At 43.7% G+C, this 15,050-nt stretch overlaps 1 protein-coding gene across 26 annotated transcripts in view; it reads left to right on the forward strand.

Annotated features, from left to right (window-relative positions):
• The window catches only part of UBAP2L (ubiquitin associated protein 2 like), a 55,320-nt gene that overhangs the window by 28,484 nt on the left and 11,786 nt on the right, over positions 1-15,050 (forward strand). For all 26 annotated transcript variants that reach the window (XM_062192336.1, XM_062192341.1, XM_062192348.1 and 23 more), the window contains 9 exons: positions 5,027-5,225; positions 7,835-8,112; positions 8,279-8,451; positions 10,111-10,300; positions 11,010-11,064; positions 11,739-11,913; positions 12,254-12,326; positions 14,348-14,543; positions 14,627-14,715. In XM_062192336.1, coding sequence (XP_062048320.1) covers positions 5,027-5,225; positions 7,835-8,112; positions 8,279-8,451; positions 10,111-10,300; positions 11,010-11,064; positions 11,739-11,913; positions 12,254-12,326; positions 14,348-14,543; positions 14,627-14,715 — 1,428 coding nt within the window. The remainder of the gene's footprint in view (positions 1-5,026; positions 5,226-7,834; positions 8,113-8,278; positions 8,452-10,110; positions 10,301-11,009; positions 11,065-11,738; positions 11,914-12,253; positions 12,327-14,347; positions 14,544-14,626; positions 14,716-15,050) is intronic.

The following is a 15,050-nucleotide window of genomic DNA, read 5'->3' on the forward strand; positions in this document are numbered from 1 at the left end:
TTGCCTCCTACTTAGGCTGTGCATTTAGCTGGAAGATAGAATTGGAGCAGAGCTGGGATTGGAACCCAGGCACTCCAGTATGGGATATGGGTATCCCAAATGTTCTTAACCAGTGTGCCAAATGCCTGCCCCCAGATTATTTATTTATTTATTTTTTAAAAGATTAAAGCAGAGAGTATCTCATAATCATACGGATAGAAACTGGCCCATTTGGACAATTCAATAACTTAAGTTTCTTTTCTGGTAACTTGGAATTTTATCATAGATGACTCTGTTTTGCATTTTAGCCTGGTCTGTTTGGAAACCCAGTACAGTAACTTAGTCTGCAACCATGGCCTACTCAAGGACAATCAGAAGTTTGTGGCAAGAAGAATGTTCTCTTAAGCAGTCTTATGTAGATGTTAAGTTGGGTAGGAGGGGATAGCTTTAGGAGAGGACTTGGAATTGACCAAGTCATCTTGTAAAAATGAGTTAACATCATTTATTGAACGCTCATTATGCTGAGCACTGTTGTGTTCTTGAAGAGAGAAAATCAATTATATCAACTTGTAAACACATTGTTATACTTTTGTAATCTTAATTAAATTTTCATGAGAGACTAGTGGTTCTCCATTTCTTGAAGGAGCAAAATTACCTACATATTTGTTTAAGCCATACATTTGTAGATGAGGCTTCCAAAAACCCGGAGTCTTTAAATTGGCCACTTGCTAGCTGTGTTTCCATTTTGAAAGATAAGATTATTTGTTCTTGTCTTGTAGGGGTCTAGGAAGGTAATTAAGATAACAGAGACCACCTGTACAAATGTGGTAGCAGTCATAGTATTACAAATAAATGTTGATGCTGAAAATTTTAAAAAACGAACATTATTAACATCAAAGGAATCATTTAAACAAAAATGATGCAAGGGTCAGTTTTTATATACTCATTAAGGGCTTTTTGTTTTTCTTATTTAAGATTTATTTATTTATTTGAAAGGTGGGGTGACAGAGAGATGGGGAGAAATAGAAGAGAACTCTGATCTGTTGGTTCACTTCCCAAATGGCTGCAATGGCCAGGGCTCGGTCAGGCTGAAGCCAGGAGCCAAGATTTTCATTGGGGTCTCCCATGTAGGTAGTGGCAGGGACCCAAGTACTCAGGCCATCTGCTGCTGCTTTCCCAGGCATGTTAGTAGGGAGCTAGATCAAAAGTGGAGCAAGTGCTGGTGCTGTGTGCAGTAGGTTAATCCTCCACCTGTGGCGCCAGCATCCCAGATGGGCACTAGTTCAAGTCCTGGTTGCTCCAGTTTGAATCATTCTCTCTGCCATGGCCCGGGAAAGCAGTAGAAGATAACCCAAGTGCTTGGGCCCCTGCACCCACGTGGGAGACCCGGAAGAAGCTCCTGGCTCCTGGCTTCAGATCAGCTCAGCTCCAGCCGTTGCAATCATTTAGGGAGTGAACCAACAGATGGAAGACCTTTCTCTGTCTCTCGCTCTCACCGTCTATAACTCTACCTCTCAAATAAATAAATAAAATCTTTCTTTAAAAAAAAAAAAGGTGGAATAGCCAGTATTCAAACTGGTGCTCTTGTGGGAATGGTGGCTTAATTAACCTGCTGTGCCTCAGCACCCACCCCGCTTCTTTTTCTTTCTCATCTTTTTATTTTGTTGGTTGAGGTATACTAGAACTGTCAGAGGTAAACGGTATATCTGTGTGTATAATTTTATTTTTCCAGTTATAATAATTACTTTAACTAGAAAACTTCTGAGCTAGCCCTTAATCCAGAACTCTTAGCAAGTGTTTTATTTCTTTAAGATTTATTTAGTTATTTGAAAGGCAGAGTGACAGGGGGAGGGAGAGAGAGCCTCCATTTCCTGTTCACTCCCCAACTACCTCCTACAGCCAGGGCTAGGCATGGCTGAAGCCAGGAGTCAGGAACTCCATTGAGTCTTCCCTGTGGGAAGCAGGGTCCCAAGCACTTGGGCTGTTGTCCATTGCCTTCCTAAGTGGTTTAACAAGAATCTGGATCTGAAGCAGAGGAGCCAGGACTCAAGCTGGCACTGGGATAGAGGGTGTGGGCATACCACATGGGGGCTTAATAAAATGTGCTGCAGCAACACCTGCCTCTCTTCAACAGCTTTAAACTGTTAACCTTAAAATTTTTTTTTATTAACTGAGTACTAATTTGTTTGATGTTCTGCCGCATAGGAAAGGTAACAGGTGAGAAAATATAAGGGAGAAGGGACAGGGGGAGGCATGTTGGGATTGGAATAAAATAGGACAAAAGTCTAAAAGAGGTGTAATGAAAATCATAAAGTAACTGCCAACCCCTAAATGTATGGCTGGAAAATAAGTGCTCTGAATCTTCATCACTTTCTTAATGTCCAAAACTGTGAAGATTTACAACCAATCAAAATTTTGATACAATACAGTGAACTTGAGGTGATTATTTTTGTCTGCGATATTTTGTACTTGCAGAATAGTTAGTTGATAATCATTAGCAATGTGAGATCATTTTTTGCCACAGGCCTTCACTTTCTACTAGATTTCTGAGGTTTTTGTAAGTATAATATTGGGATATAGACTGAAGTGAATGAAGTTGAGTTGCACAAACTGGTTTTGCTTGAGGGGTACTTCAAAATGTTTATTGAAATGGAATTAAGTTTATTTATGTGCAAAAATTTTCTTATTTGAGAGGCAGGGGTTACAGACAGAAAGGAGAGACAGAGAGCAGTCTTCTATTCACTGGTTCACTCCTCAAATGACCACAGCAGCCAGAATTGGGCCAGGAGCTTGGGCCATCTTCCACTGTTTTCTCAGGCCATAGGCAGAGAGCTGGATCAAAAGAGGAGCAGCTGGGACATGGACCCACATCCATATGGGATGCCCGCACCACAGGCAGAGGCTTAGCCTGCTATGCCACAGCGCCGGCCCTGCAAAACTTTTCAAAATCTGTTGCAAAGGGTCTTCACCAAATTCATGGAAAGTACTTATGAGGAAACTGATTGAATTTCACATTCTTTTGCACTAAAATATTGTTTTCTTTGTTTATTCAAGAGACAGCTCCATTCTGTTTGTTCACTCCCCAAATGTTTGCAGTGGCCAGGACTAGTCCAGGCTAAAGCTGGGAATCAGGGGCCCAGTTCCTTGAGCTGCTCCCCACTCCTCACCCTCTGGTCTATATTAATTGGAAAGAAAGTAGAATCAGCAGACAAAGCGGGGAGTCCAATCCAGGCATTCCATGGCCATCATAGTGACATAGTGGGTTAAACTACCACTTTCAACACTGGAATCCTATATCCAAGTGCTGGCTCAAGTCCTGGTTGCTTCACTTCTGATCCAGCTTCATGCTAACATGTCTGGGAAGACAGTGGAAGGCGAAAGTACTTGGGTCACTGCTACCCAGTGTGGGAGACCATGATGGAGTTCTTGCTTCAGCCTGGCCCAGACCTGGCTGTTACAGCAATTTGGGTAGTGAAACAGTAGATGGGAGGTTATTTCTGTCTCTGTTGCTCAGCTTTTCAACTATATAAATTTTAATAAAACAAATAGGCGCTGATGTGAGTGACTTAACTGTTATCTTACCACTAGGCCAAATGCCTGTCCTTCAACTCTTAATTCAGTTTTTCTAGGAACTTAAGACTAGTCAAGGCCATGAGACTCATCTTCTGGACTAGGATGCTGGTTTTATTTGGTAGTGCGGCACGAGGAGAATCCTCCAAAAGTACTAAGAGTACTTTTATTGCTTGGTTATCATGCAGTGATTGCCTGCAGAACTTCAGTATACACACCATAAAAACTATGATTTGCTTTTTTTGATTGTCTAATTGGAATAGCTTTAACTTTTCTTTGCCTCTTTGAGTTCCTTATAAGCAAGGAGGGAGGACCTGAATAGTTAAAGTACAGTTTCCTATTACCTTCATTTTGATTACTTTTTAAAGATTTTATTTATCTTCATTTTGTTTGAAAGGCTGAGAGACATTGAGAGAGATCTTTCATCTGCTGATTCACTCCCCAAATGCCTGAAACAACTAGGACCAGGCTGGCCCAGAGCTCAGTCTGGGTCTCTCCTGTGAGTGGCTTAGAAGCAATTACTTGAGCCACCACCTGCTGCCTCCCAGGGTCTTAAATTATTGGGAAGCTGAATTGGAAGCCCTGTAGCTGATACTTGAACCAGGCACTCCGCAAAGGGATATAGGCATTCCAAGTGGCAGCTTAACCACTGTTCCAAATGCCTTGTCCGCCATGTTAATAATCAAATATTAATTAATTAAAAGTTTTATGTGGTTGGAGGGGAAAGCCCTCCAATAATCAGAGATTTGTCCCTGAGAAAGGAAGAAGATGTGATGGTAATGGTTTAAGTTTTTAGCGGTTCACCTTTTTTTTTTTTTTTTTTTTTTTTTCTTAAAAATTATTTACTTAGTTGAAAGGTGGAGTTACAGAGACGGAAAGGCAGAGAGAATGAGTGAAGTCTTCCATCCACTGGTTCAGTCCCCAAATGGCTGCAATAGCCAGGCTAGCCCAGGCCAAGCCAAAGCCAAGAACTTCATCCTGGTCTTCTATATGGGTGCAGGAGCCCAAGCGCTTGGGCCCTCTTCTGCTGCTTTTCCAGGCACAGTAGTAGGGAGCTGGATCAGAAGTGGAGCAGCCAGGACTCAAACCAGCACCCATATAGGATGATGGCACTGCGGGTGGTGGCTTAGCCCACTATGCCACAGTGCTGGCCCCAGCAGTTCTCTTTTTTTAGAGTGGTTACTATGTGCCATGCACATATTAAGTGCTTTAATATATGCTTTGATATATTATTTTTATACTATTTTCAGATGAGGAAACTAAGGCAAAGAGAGTGTTTAAAAGTAATTTTTCCTAGATAATACAGCCAGAGTTCAAGTTTAGACAATCTGACTCCAGATTTTATACTCTTAGTAGACTGTGCTGTATACTGGTAGTATTCTTTACTTGTCTGATCTAAACTAGCTCTCTATCAGAGCATCAGAGTAGCTGAACAAGGTTACTAGCTGATTTCTCTAATCTCTTTGTTCATTTGCAGGTGAGCATGTTAGGGAAAGGATTTGGTGATGTTGGCGAAGCTAAAGGTGGCAGCACCACAGGCTCCCAGTTTTTGGAGCAATTCAAGACTGCTCAGGCCCTGGCTCAATTGGCAGCTCAACATTCTCAATCTGGAAGCACCACCACCTCCTCTTGGGACATGGGCTCGACAACACAATCCCCATCGCTGGTGCAGTATGGTAAGAATATGGAGGGGGGCTTCGTCAACGGAAGACTGGATAAAGAAATTATGGAATATGTATTCTATGGAATACTACACCGTAGTAAAAAAAAAAAAAAAAAAGAAATCTGGTCATTTGCAACAAAATGGAGGAATCTGGAAAACATCATACTGAGTGAAATAAGCCAGTCCCAAAGGGACAAATATCATGTTCTCCCTGATCTGTGACAGCCAACTGAGCACCTAAAAGGAAACCTGTAGAAGTGAAACTGACACTATGAGAAGCAATGACTTGATCGGCCCTTGTCCTGACTGTCGAGGAACAGCTTACTATTTTATTGTTTTTAGTATTTTTCCACGTAATACGATTGGTTGAACTCTAACACAAAATTATCCTTAGGCGTTTAATTACAATTGAAAATTTTTTAATTAATTATTTGACAGGCAGAGTTAGACAGTGAGAGAGAGAGAGAGACAGAGAGAAAGGTCTTCCTTTTTCCGTTGGTTCACCCCCCAAGTGGCTGCTGCGGCCGGTGCGCTGCACTGATCTGAAGCCAGGAGCCAGGTGCTTCCTCCTGGTCTCCCATGCGGGTACAGGGCCCAAGGACCTGGGCCATCCTCCACTGCACTCCTGGGCCACAGTAGAGAGCTGGACTGGAAGAGGAGCAACCGGGACCAAATCCAGCGCCCCAACCGAGACTGAAACCCAGGGTGCCGGTACCGCAGGCGGAGGATTAGCCTAGTGAGCTGCGGCGCTGTAAAACATAAGAGTGAGAATAAGAAAGGGAGGAGATGTACAGTTTGGCACACATTCCCATGGACTTAAAGGTAAAGCTAAAAATCTTCCATGGGACTCAATTCCATTAATTTGGCAGATACTAATGCCATCTTACATGTCAAAGTGATCATATGAAGTGTGTAACTGATCATATAGATAGGATTAAATGTCAAAGAGATCACATAAATAAGACCAAGTGTCTGCTAATAACAATAGAATTAAAAAAGAGAGAGTGGTCCAACATGGGAAGCAGGGCACACAGCAGACTCATGGAATGGCAAATGCCCTAAACAGCACTCTGGCCTCAGAATCAGCCCTTAAGGTATTCGGATCTGGCTTAAAAAAACCATGGGAGCATTTCAGGCATGGAAAGCCAAGACACTGTGGCAAAAAAAAATGATGTACATGAAGGATATCTGTGAGTGAGATCCCAGTGGAATGAAGGGGCCATCAAAAATGGATATACTTTTCTCTGAAGGGAGGAGAGAACTTCCACTTTGCTTATGGCCCTGTGTAAATACTGACAGAGTTTGTAAACTCAAAAGGCTTCCATAGCCTTTGCAGCACGTGACAAGAGCCTCAGGTGAGTACTGACATCATAAATAAGAGTGTCAGTTGTTAAATCAACAACAGGAGTCACTGTGCACTTGCTCTCTATGTAGGACCTCGGTCCTTAATGAGTTGTACTATGAGAATTAACGGTAAAACTAGTCTTCAAACAGTACTTTATACTTTGTGAGTCTGGGTGAGTGCAAACAGTTGAAATCTTTACTTAGTATAGAGGTGATCTTATATATATAAAGATAGTTAAAAATGAATCTTAATGAAGAATGGGATGGGAGATGGAATAGGAGGTGGGATGGTTTAGGGGTGGGAGGGCGGGTATGAGGGGAAGAATTGCTATATTCTAAAAGTTGTACCTATGAAATTTATATTTATTAAGTAAAAGCTTTCTAAAAAATGGAGGGTATCTTGAACCCTTTAAGCATTGGAGCATTATCAGTAAGCTGGCAGCGGATAGGATAGAAAACGTGTCTTGAAGTGAAGAGAGGGGCAGCCAGCTGGCCAGTTTCCCACACTTATTTCCCAGTTAGATAGGCTGAATTCAGCAAACTGGGGATTTGGGACAAGTGTTCAGTGTAACAGTTAGGATGCCCACATCAAACTACTTGGGTTTGATTCCCTAGCCCCAGCTCCTGACTCCAGTATACTGCTAATGCAGACTCTGAGAGACAATGGCAATTCCTGAAGTGATTAGGTCCCTGCCAACCATGTGGGAGACCTGGATCAAATTCCTGTTTCCTTGCTTGAGCCCAGCCCAGCCCACCTATGGCCTTCATGAGCTTTAGATCTCTGCCTCTTAAATAAATTAAAAAAAAAATTTTTTGGAGGCCGGCGCCATGGCTTAACAGGCTAATCCTCCGCCTTGCGGCGCCGGCACATCAGGTTCTAGTCCCTGTTGGGGCGCCGGATTCTATCCTGGTTGCCTCTCTGCTATGGCCCGGGAAGGCAGTGGAGGATGGCCCAAGTCCTTGGGCCCTGCACCCCATGGGAGACCAGGAGAAGCACCTGGCTCCTGGCTTCGGATCAGCATGATGCGCTGGCCGCAGCGGCCATTGGAGGGTGAACCAACGGCAAAAAGGAAGACCTTTCTCTCTGTCTCTCTCTCTCACTATCCACTCTGCCTGTAAAAAAAAAAATCCAATAATTGTCACTTATAGAAATGAGATTAAGTCCTCAAGAAGGACCTGTTTCTGATTCTAGGGCCTCTGATAGTAGTAAGGCAGGATAGTGGCATTTCCTTGAGATTCTTCACCTCTGGCCTCACACATCAGCATTTCCTTTTGCAGATTTGAAGAACCCCAATGATTCAGCAGTGCACAGCCCGTTTACAAAGCGCCAGGCCTTCACCCCATCTTCAACCATGATGGAGGTGTTCCTTCAGGAGAAGCCACCTGCAGTGGCTGCCTCCACAGCTGCACCTCCACCCCCCTCTTCTCCTCTGCCAAGCAAATCCACCTCGGCTCCACAGATGTCTCCTGGGTCTTCAGACAACCAATCATCCAGCCCTCAGCCAGCTCAGCAGAAACTGAAACAGCAGAAGAAAAAAGCCTCCTTGACTTCTAAGGTACTTGGACTTTTAGATAGATGCTGTCTTAAGGCAAGGAAGTGTGAGATTTGTGGATTGAGATTGTACAGGTGAATTTGGAAATGTGAAGGGAAAGCTTTTTATTAATCTAATAGAAGGTTATATTAAACCATTTTATTTTCCCCTCTTTCACCTCTCTCAATAGATCCCTGCTCTGGCTGTGGAGATGCCTGGCTCAGCAGATATCTCAGGGCTAAATCTGCAGTTTGGGGCATTGCAGTTTGGGTCAGAGCCTGTCCTTTCTGATTATGAGTCCACCCCCACCACGAGCGCCTCTTCAAGCCAGGCTCCAAGTAGCCTGTATACCAGCACGGCCAGGTTAGCAGAAACATGCACTATAAAACCTCTGTTGAGAGCCTTTTACTGTTTTTTTTTCCCCCTAAGTCTCTTACTGATTTCTCAAACTCTGAAGAAATTTCTGACTGGATAAGGGGGCAAAGTAGGCAATTGTAATACTTTGATTAGCACTTAAAAATATTGTTAGTAGAATTCAGTGTAGCCTCAGACAGGTAGAAATATGCTTCTTGGGTACTTCTAGAACATCCAAGCGTAGGTCTGGAAGATGTGTACAACACTTTTATCAAGAGGTACCTTGCCATCTGCCGCAGCTAAAAATGCTATTAGCACTTTTGTCAGACCTTCTATATGGGACTTAGTTCTACAAAGGGTACAACTTTGAATTCCAAGGAAGGAAGTAGCATTAACAAACAAATTCAAAGGAACCTTATTGTTAGAAACTTTCCTACCTCCTCTGGTAGCTATCAAGGAGACCATCTAAAACAAAAAATCCTGGAGGAATTTCAGGGAACTGGGCTGTTTCTTCTCAATCCTGAGAATTTAAAAGTATGGATGTCTGGCCCCTGTCTAGATCTGTTGAATCACTAATGCATGTGAATTTTTTTTTTTTTAATATTTTATTTATTTTGAGAAGTAGAGTTACAGAGAGTGGTCTTCCATCTGCTAGTTCATTCCCCAAATGGCTGTAGCAGCTGGAGCCAGACCGATCCGAAGCCAGAAGCCAGGAGCTTCTTCCAGGTCTCCCATGCGGGTGCAGGGGCCCAAGCACTTGGGTCATCTTCCACTGCTTTCCCAGGCCATAGCAGAGAGCTGGATCAGAAGAGGAGCAGCTGGACTCGAACTGGCACCCATACGGGATGCTGGCACCACAGGTGCCAGCTTTAGCCCACTATACCACAGTGCCAGCCCTGAGATTTTTTTTTTTTTTTTTAAGATTATTTATTTGAGATGGATCCTGCATCCACTGTTTCAATTTACAAATTCCTGCAATAGCCATGGCTAGGCCAGGCCAAAACCGGGAGCCAGGAACTCCATCCAGGTCTCCCACATGAGTTGCAGGAACCCAAGTAGTTGGACCATCTTCTGCTGCCTCCCAGGAGCATTAGCAGGAAGCTGGATTAGAAGCAGAGGTGCCAGGATTCAAAGCAGGCACTCTGACACAGGATACCCAAGTTCTAAGTGGTGGCCTAACCCACAGTACAACACCTCCCTACATGTGAATATGTCTTAGGAATTCCTATTAGGAGAGTTATACTAGTAATCTTTTATCTAGTAAAGTTCTTAAGGTAGCTAAGAATTCCTCAAAGTGAGTGTGAGTAAAGGTGGCTTTTCCTCTGGGGATCATTTTAACAATGTATGGAAGAGACTTGTAGTCATGTATTCTTTCTGCTGACCCATAGCCTCTCTTTCTTATTATAGCAGAATATAAGGAAACAAGGGATTTCTCTTCATTTAAAAATTGATGCTGTTTCTAACTCTTCTTAATTGACAACCTTGGCTGTATTGAATGTGGGAATTCTCTTGTTAGGAGGAAATAGTCCAGTTTTATTTGTTACTAGAGAATTTATTTTTGATTGACATCCATGTATTCTAGTAGTAGGTCTCCACCAATTCTTTTTTTATCATTGGATATGCTCTATTTCGTTTCTCTGAGATTTTCCTTCTTTTCATTCCCCACAGTGAATCTTCATCTACAATTTCATCTAACCAGAGTCAGGAGTCTGGTTATCAGAGCGGCCCAATTCAGTCGACAACCTATACCTCCCAAAATAATGCTCAGGGCCCTCTATATGAACAGAGATCCACACAGACTCGGCGGTACCCTAGCTCCATCTCTTCATCACCCCAAAAGGACCTGTCTCAGGCAAAGGTAGTGACTTCACAAGCCTCTGAGCATTGGTTAGGAGACTAGTGGGCAAATGCCCCCCAACTATTAGTGTTGTACTTCTCAGAAAATGGTGCTAAGAAACCTCCTAAGTTTTGGTTAAGAAGCTAAACAGGCACATTTCTGTGGATAGTGAAATAAAAGTTCTTTTTGGCAAGCCTGGAGGCTCAGAGCCACAAAAGCATTTTCTTTGCACTAAAGATTCATTGTCTCTAGTAGAATTAGTTTCAAGTCCCTGTCATCTCTTCTTGGAAGATCTGGTTGCTAGCCTTCTGAGTGCATATCAAAAGACCTCACCTTGCTCTGTTTTGACTTGGTGAGGGGACAGCATATCAGAGGTGATGTGGAGTGATTGTCAAGTACAGCCATCATGCATGGATGGTTTCACTGAACTGATGTACTCCCACATTCTCCTGCAAGGATCACTGGATTTGAATTTTGGACCTTTCTGGTATCTGGATTTGAGGTGTCATTAGCAGTTTTGGGGATTGCCTTCTAGGATACAGGGATGGGGTAACTGGTTTGGGTTTTAATTTTTTATTTTGTTTCTTTGGGTAGTTTACATTTTATTAATCAATTTGTTACCTTGCAGAGTTTCTCCCAAAGGTTTTTTTTTGACCAAAAGTAAGCTGGGTCAGTGCTAACTTGCCCCATTCAAATGAGTTTGTTCTTGCTCCTCTGTTTCTTGTACCAGAATGGCTTCAGTTCGGTGCAGGCCACGCAGTTACAGACTACGCAATCTGTTGAAGGTGAGTGTTCTCTGAGCTTTTTCCTCTAACTTACAGTGCTTTTTCTCCTGTTAATATTTTTGCATTTCTTAGGTTGTGAAAAAGGCTCTGACATGGTTGAAACATCTGCTATAATCTTAGTTTGGTTGTGCTTTACTGTTTAATGTGAAATCATCTAAACTTTTCAGGTTTTCTGTCCTAAAAGCAGATAATTTCATTGGTTTCTTTCATTAGGCAATTAAAATTCATGCTATGAAATGCATGGAATTTCAAAAGATTTTACGTGGGGCCAGCTTTGTGGCTCAGTGCATTAAGTCACTGCCTGAAATGCCAGCATTCCATATCAGGTTGCCGCTCTGAATCCCAGCTACACTGCTACTGATCCACCTTCCTGCTAGTGTCTCTGGGAAAGCAGTAGAGAATGGTCCAAATACTTAGGCCCTTACCACCCATGTGGGAGACCCAGGTGGAGTTACAGGTTCCTGGCTTCGGCTTGGCCATTGTGGCCATTTGGGGAATGAACCAACTGATGGAAGATATCTGTCAACTTTGCCTTTCAAAAAAAAAAACCTTTCTAATTCAAATAGTTCATTATTAAATGACGCACACTCCTGTCGTTGGCAGCCTACGCCTGTAGCCACCTCTTCATTTGTAGACACTATCTTTCCTCTGATGAAGTTCTTCTTTATTTCCAGGTGCTACAGGCTCTGCAGTGAAATCTGATTCACCTTCCACTTCTAGCATCCCCCCTCTCAACGAAACGGTATCTGCAGCTTCCTTACTGACGACAACCAATCAGCACTCGTCCTCCTTGGGTGGCTTGAGCCATAGTGAGGAGATTCCAAATACCACCACCACACAACACAGCAGGTAATTTGGGGTGAGAGGATGGAGGTTGGGGTTGGTGAGTATCAAAACAGAGCTCTCTTATTCTCTTATTCCCCTTGCTTGATAGAGACCATATTAGCTCGGTAAGTGGATAGCCTGAGTACTGTGGAAAATGAAGACTAAAAAGACATATTTTATTTTCCCATTGCAATAGCTGCTTTAGCTTTACTGGCTCACTACCCTGCCTGTTCACTGTGCTTACCGTATGATCTAAGACCTTTTTGGTCCCATATTCTGGCTTTAGTTCCTTGCTTGTGTTTGACTGAAGCTCAAGGTCACTTGAGCACTGTGGCTGATGGCCAGCTCTTTTCTGTCTTTACAGCACGTTATCTACACAGCAGAATACCCTTTCCTCATCAACATCTTCTGGACGTACTTCAACATCCACTCTTTTGGTAAGTATGACGCTGAGGACTGTGGTTTTCTTAAAGCTATAACTATCCAATACCGAAATTCTCCTAAGAGGGAATTCTTGAATGTTTCTTCATGGGGTAATAAAATGATAATTGAGCCGGCACCGCGGCTCACTAGGCTAATCCTCCGCCTTGTGGCGCCGGCACACCGGGTTCTAGTCCCGGTTGGGGTGCCGGATTCTGTCCCGGTTGCCCCTCTTCCAGGCCAGCTCTCTGTGGCCCGGGAGTGCAGTGGAGGATGGCCCAAGTATTTGGCCCCTGCACCCCATGGGAGACCAGGATAAACACCTGGCTCCTGCCATTGGATCAGCGCGGTGCGCCGGTCGCAGCACGCCAACCGCGGCGGCCATTTGAGGGTGAACCAACAGCAAAGGAAGACCTTTCTCTCTGTCTCTCTCTCTGTCCACTCTGCCTGTCAAAAAAATAAATAAATAAATAAAATAAAATGATAATTGGTCTGAGGTTGCAGGAAAAGGAGTAAAGGGTTGTTGAGAAGTCAAGAGAGTCTGATGAATCTAGACATATTGCAGAGCCCTGGAAGTGACTGACTTTGCTCAACTCTGAAGGTGGATGGGGCTTTTTATCCTCAAGTAATTTTTGTAAAAAGGACCATTTCCGGGACTGGTGCTGTGGCACAGCAAGTAGAACCACCACCTGCAGTGCTGGCATCCCATTTGGGCAATGGTTCGAGTCCCGGCTGCTCCACTTCCAATCCAGCTCTCTGCCTATCTCCTGGGAAAGCAGTGTAAGATGGCCCAAGTACTTGGGTCCCTGTCACTGATGTGGGAGACCTGGAGGAAGCTCCTGGCTCCTGGCTTCAGATTGTCCCAGCTGCAGCCATTGCAGCCATGTGGGGTAGTGAACCAGTGGATAGAAGACCTCTCTCTCTCTCTGCCTCTCTGTAGCTTTGCCTCTCAAATAAATAAATATTTATTATTATTATTATTTTATTTTTTTTTTTTAATTTTTGACAGGCAGAGTGGACAGTGAGAGAGAGAGACAGAGAGAAAGGTCTTCCTTTTGCCGCTGGTTCACCCTCCAATGGCCGCCACGGTAGCGCGCTGCGGCCGGCGCACCGCGCTGCTCCGATGGCAGGAGCCAGGCGCTTATCCTGGTCTCCCATGGGGTGCAGGGCCCAAACACCTGGGCCATCCTCCACTGCCTTCCCGGGCCATAGCAGAGAGCTGGCCTGGAAGAGGGGCAACCGGGACAGGATCGGTGCCCCGACCGGGACTAGAACCCGGTGTGCCGGCGCCGCAAGGCGGAGGATTAGCCTGTTGAGCCACGGCGCCGGCCTATTATTATTATTTAAAAAGGATCATTTCCCTGTCATTCTTGAACTGAAACTGGAGTATAGTGAACACAAGTCCTGAAAGTAATCATTATGAGTCTTGATATCCTTAAGAATTTAGATGCCTGGTGAAAAGTCTCGGTCAAAGAGTTTTACTGCTGTGATTTTAACAGTTATTGGTGGAATTAGGCTGAGTTTTAAAGGAAAGATTCATTGTGCATAAAGATGTCAGGTTTGCTAGAAATCTGTGAGAAGATATATAAGGACTAAGACTTTATTAGGAATTTCTTTCTGGTCAAATACACAATTTCAGGTTTAAAGTCAGGGCTGTATTCTTTTCTAGCCCAGAAACTGATCTGTTAGACTGAACTGGTAAAGAAAAGCATGAAAGGGAAGGCTGTGACACATACCTCAGATCTTAATTATCTCTGTCCCCTTACTGCTAACCAGTGTTGGTCTCACGCACTTTTCTTTCTTCCTGAATAGGATGATGATGTATAATGGGTCTCTGATACTATCCTTTCTAGTTGAATCTTGGGGAATGTGTAACTGGAGATTCCAGCTACTTTGGTAGATACAGGCACCTTGGTGCTCTGCCTTAGCCTTTTTAATTGAGAAAATTGACATGATGACATCAGAAGAAGGGATTGTTCATTCTTCCTTACGTGTGGTGCTAATTTTCGTCTCTCTTCCATTGCTCTGCTTTTTGAAGCACACAAGTGTGGAGAGTGAGGCGAATCTCCATTCTTCCTCCAGCACTTTTTCCACCACATCCAGCACAGTCTCTGCACCTCCCCCTGTGGTCAGTGTCTCCTCTAGTCTGAACAGTGGCAGTAGCCTGGGCCTCAGCTTAGGCAGCAACTCCACCGTCACAGCCTCCACGCGAAGCTCAGTTGCTACAACTTCAGGTAATCTTGCATAGGTGGATGGCATTCCTGTGGGTTAGAGGTGAGTAATTGTGTGACAAGATCAAATGTAGTTTCTCTTTTAGGAAAAGCTCCTCCCAACCTCCCTCCTGGGGTCCCGCCGTTGTTGCCTAATCCATATATCATGGCTCCAGGGCTGTTACATGCCTACCCGGTAAGTGGCACTGGATAGTCTTCTCCAAGAGGTGAGGGTAGTATGGCTACTCCTTTTGTGTCTCTGGCTTTGGTGAGAGGCAAATTAAAATACAGAATAAATGAATACTTGCCACATAAAAGCAGACACGTTTTAATCTTAATACTTTGGGAAAAAAGTAATAGTTTTTAGAAAGAAATGACTCAAGTGAGGCCAGGCCCTCTATTTTATATCTGCTGTATATGAAACACAAATTTTAGGCCTCAGAATCCAAAAAGGCCAGAGTGTTCACCCAGAATCCCTCTTAGCTTTTTAGAAAATTAGTTTCTCTAGTTGAACAGAATCTCTTAATGCTG

This window comes from Lepus europaeus, chromosome 5 (assembly GCF_033115175.1).
Source record: "Lepus europaeus isolate LE1 chromosome 5, mLepTim1.pri, whole genome shotgun sequence".
NCBI lineage: Eukaryota > Metazoa > Chordata > Mammalia > Lagomorpha > Leporidae > Lepus > Lepus europaeus.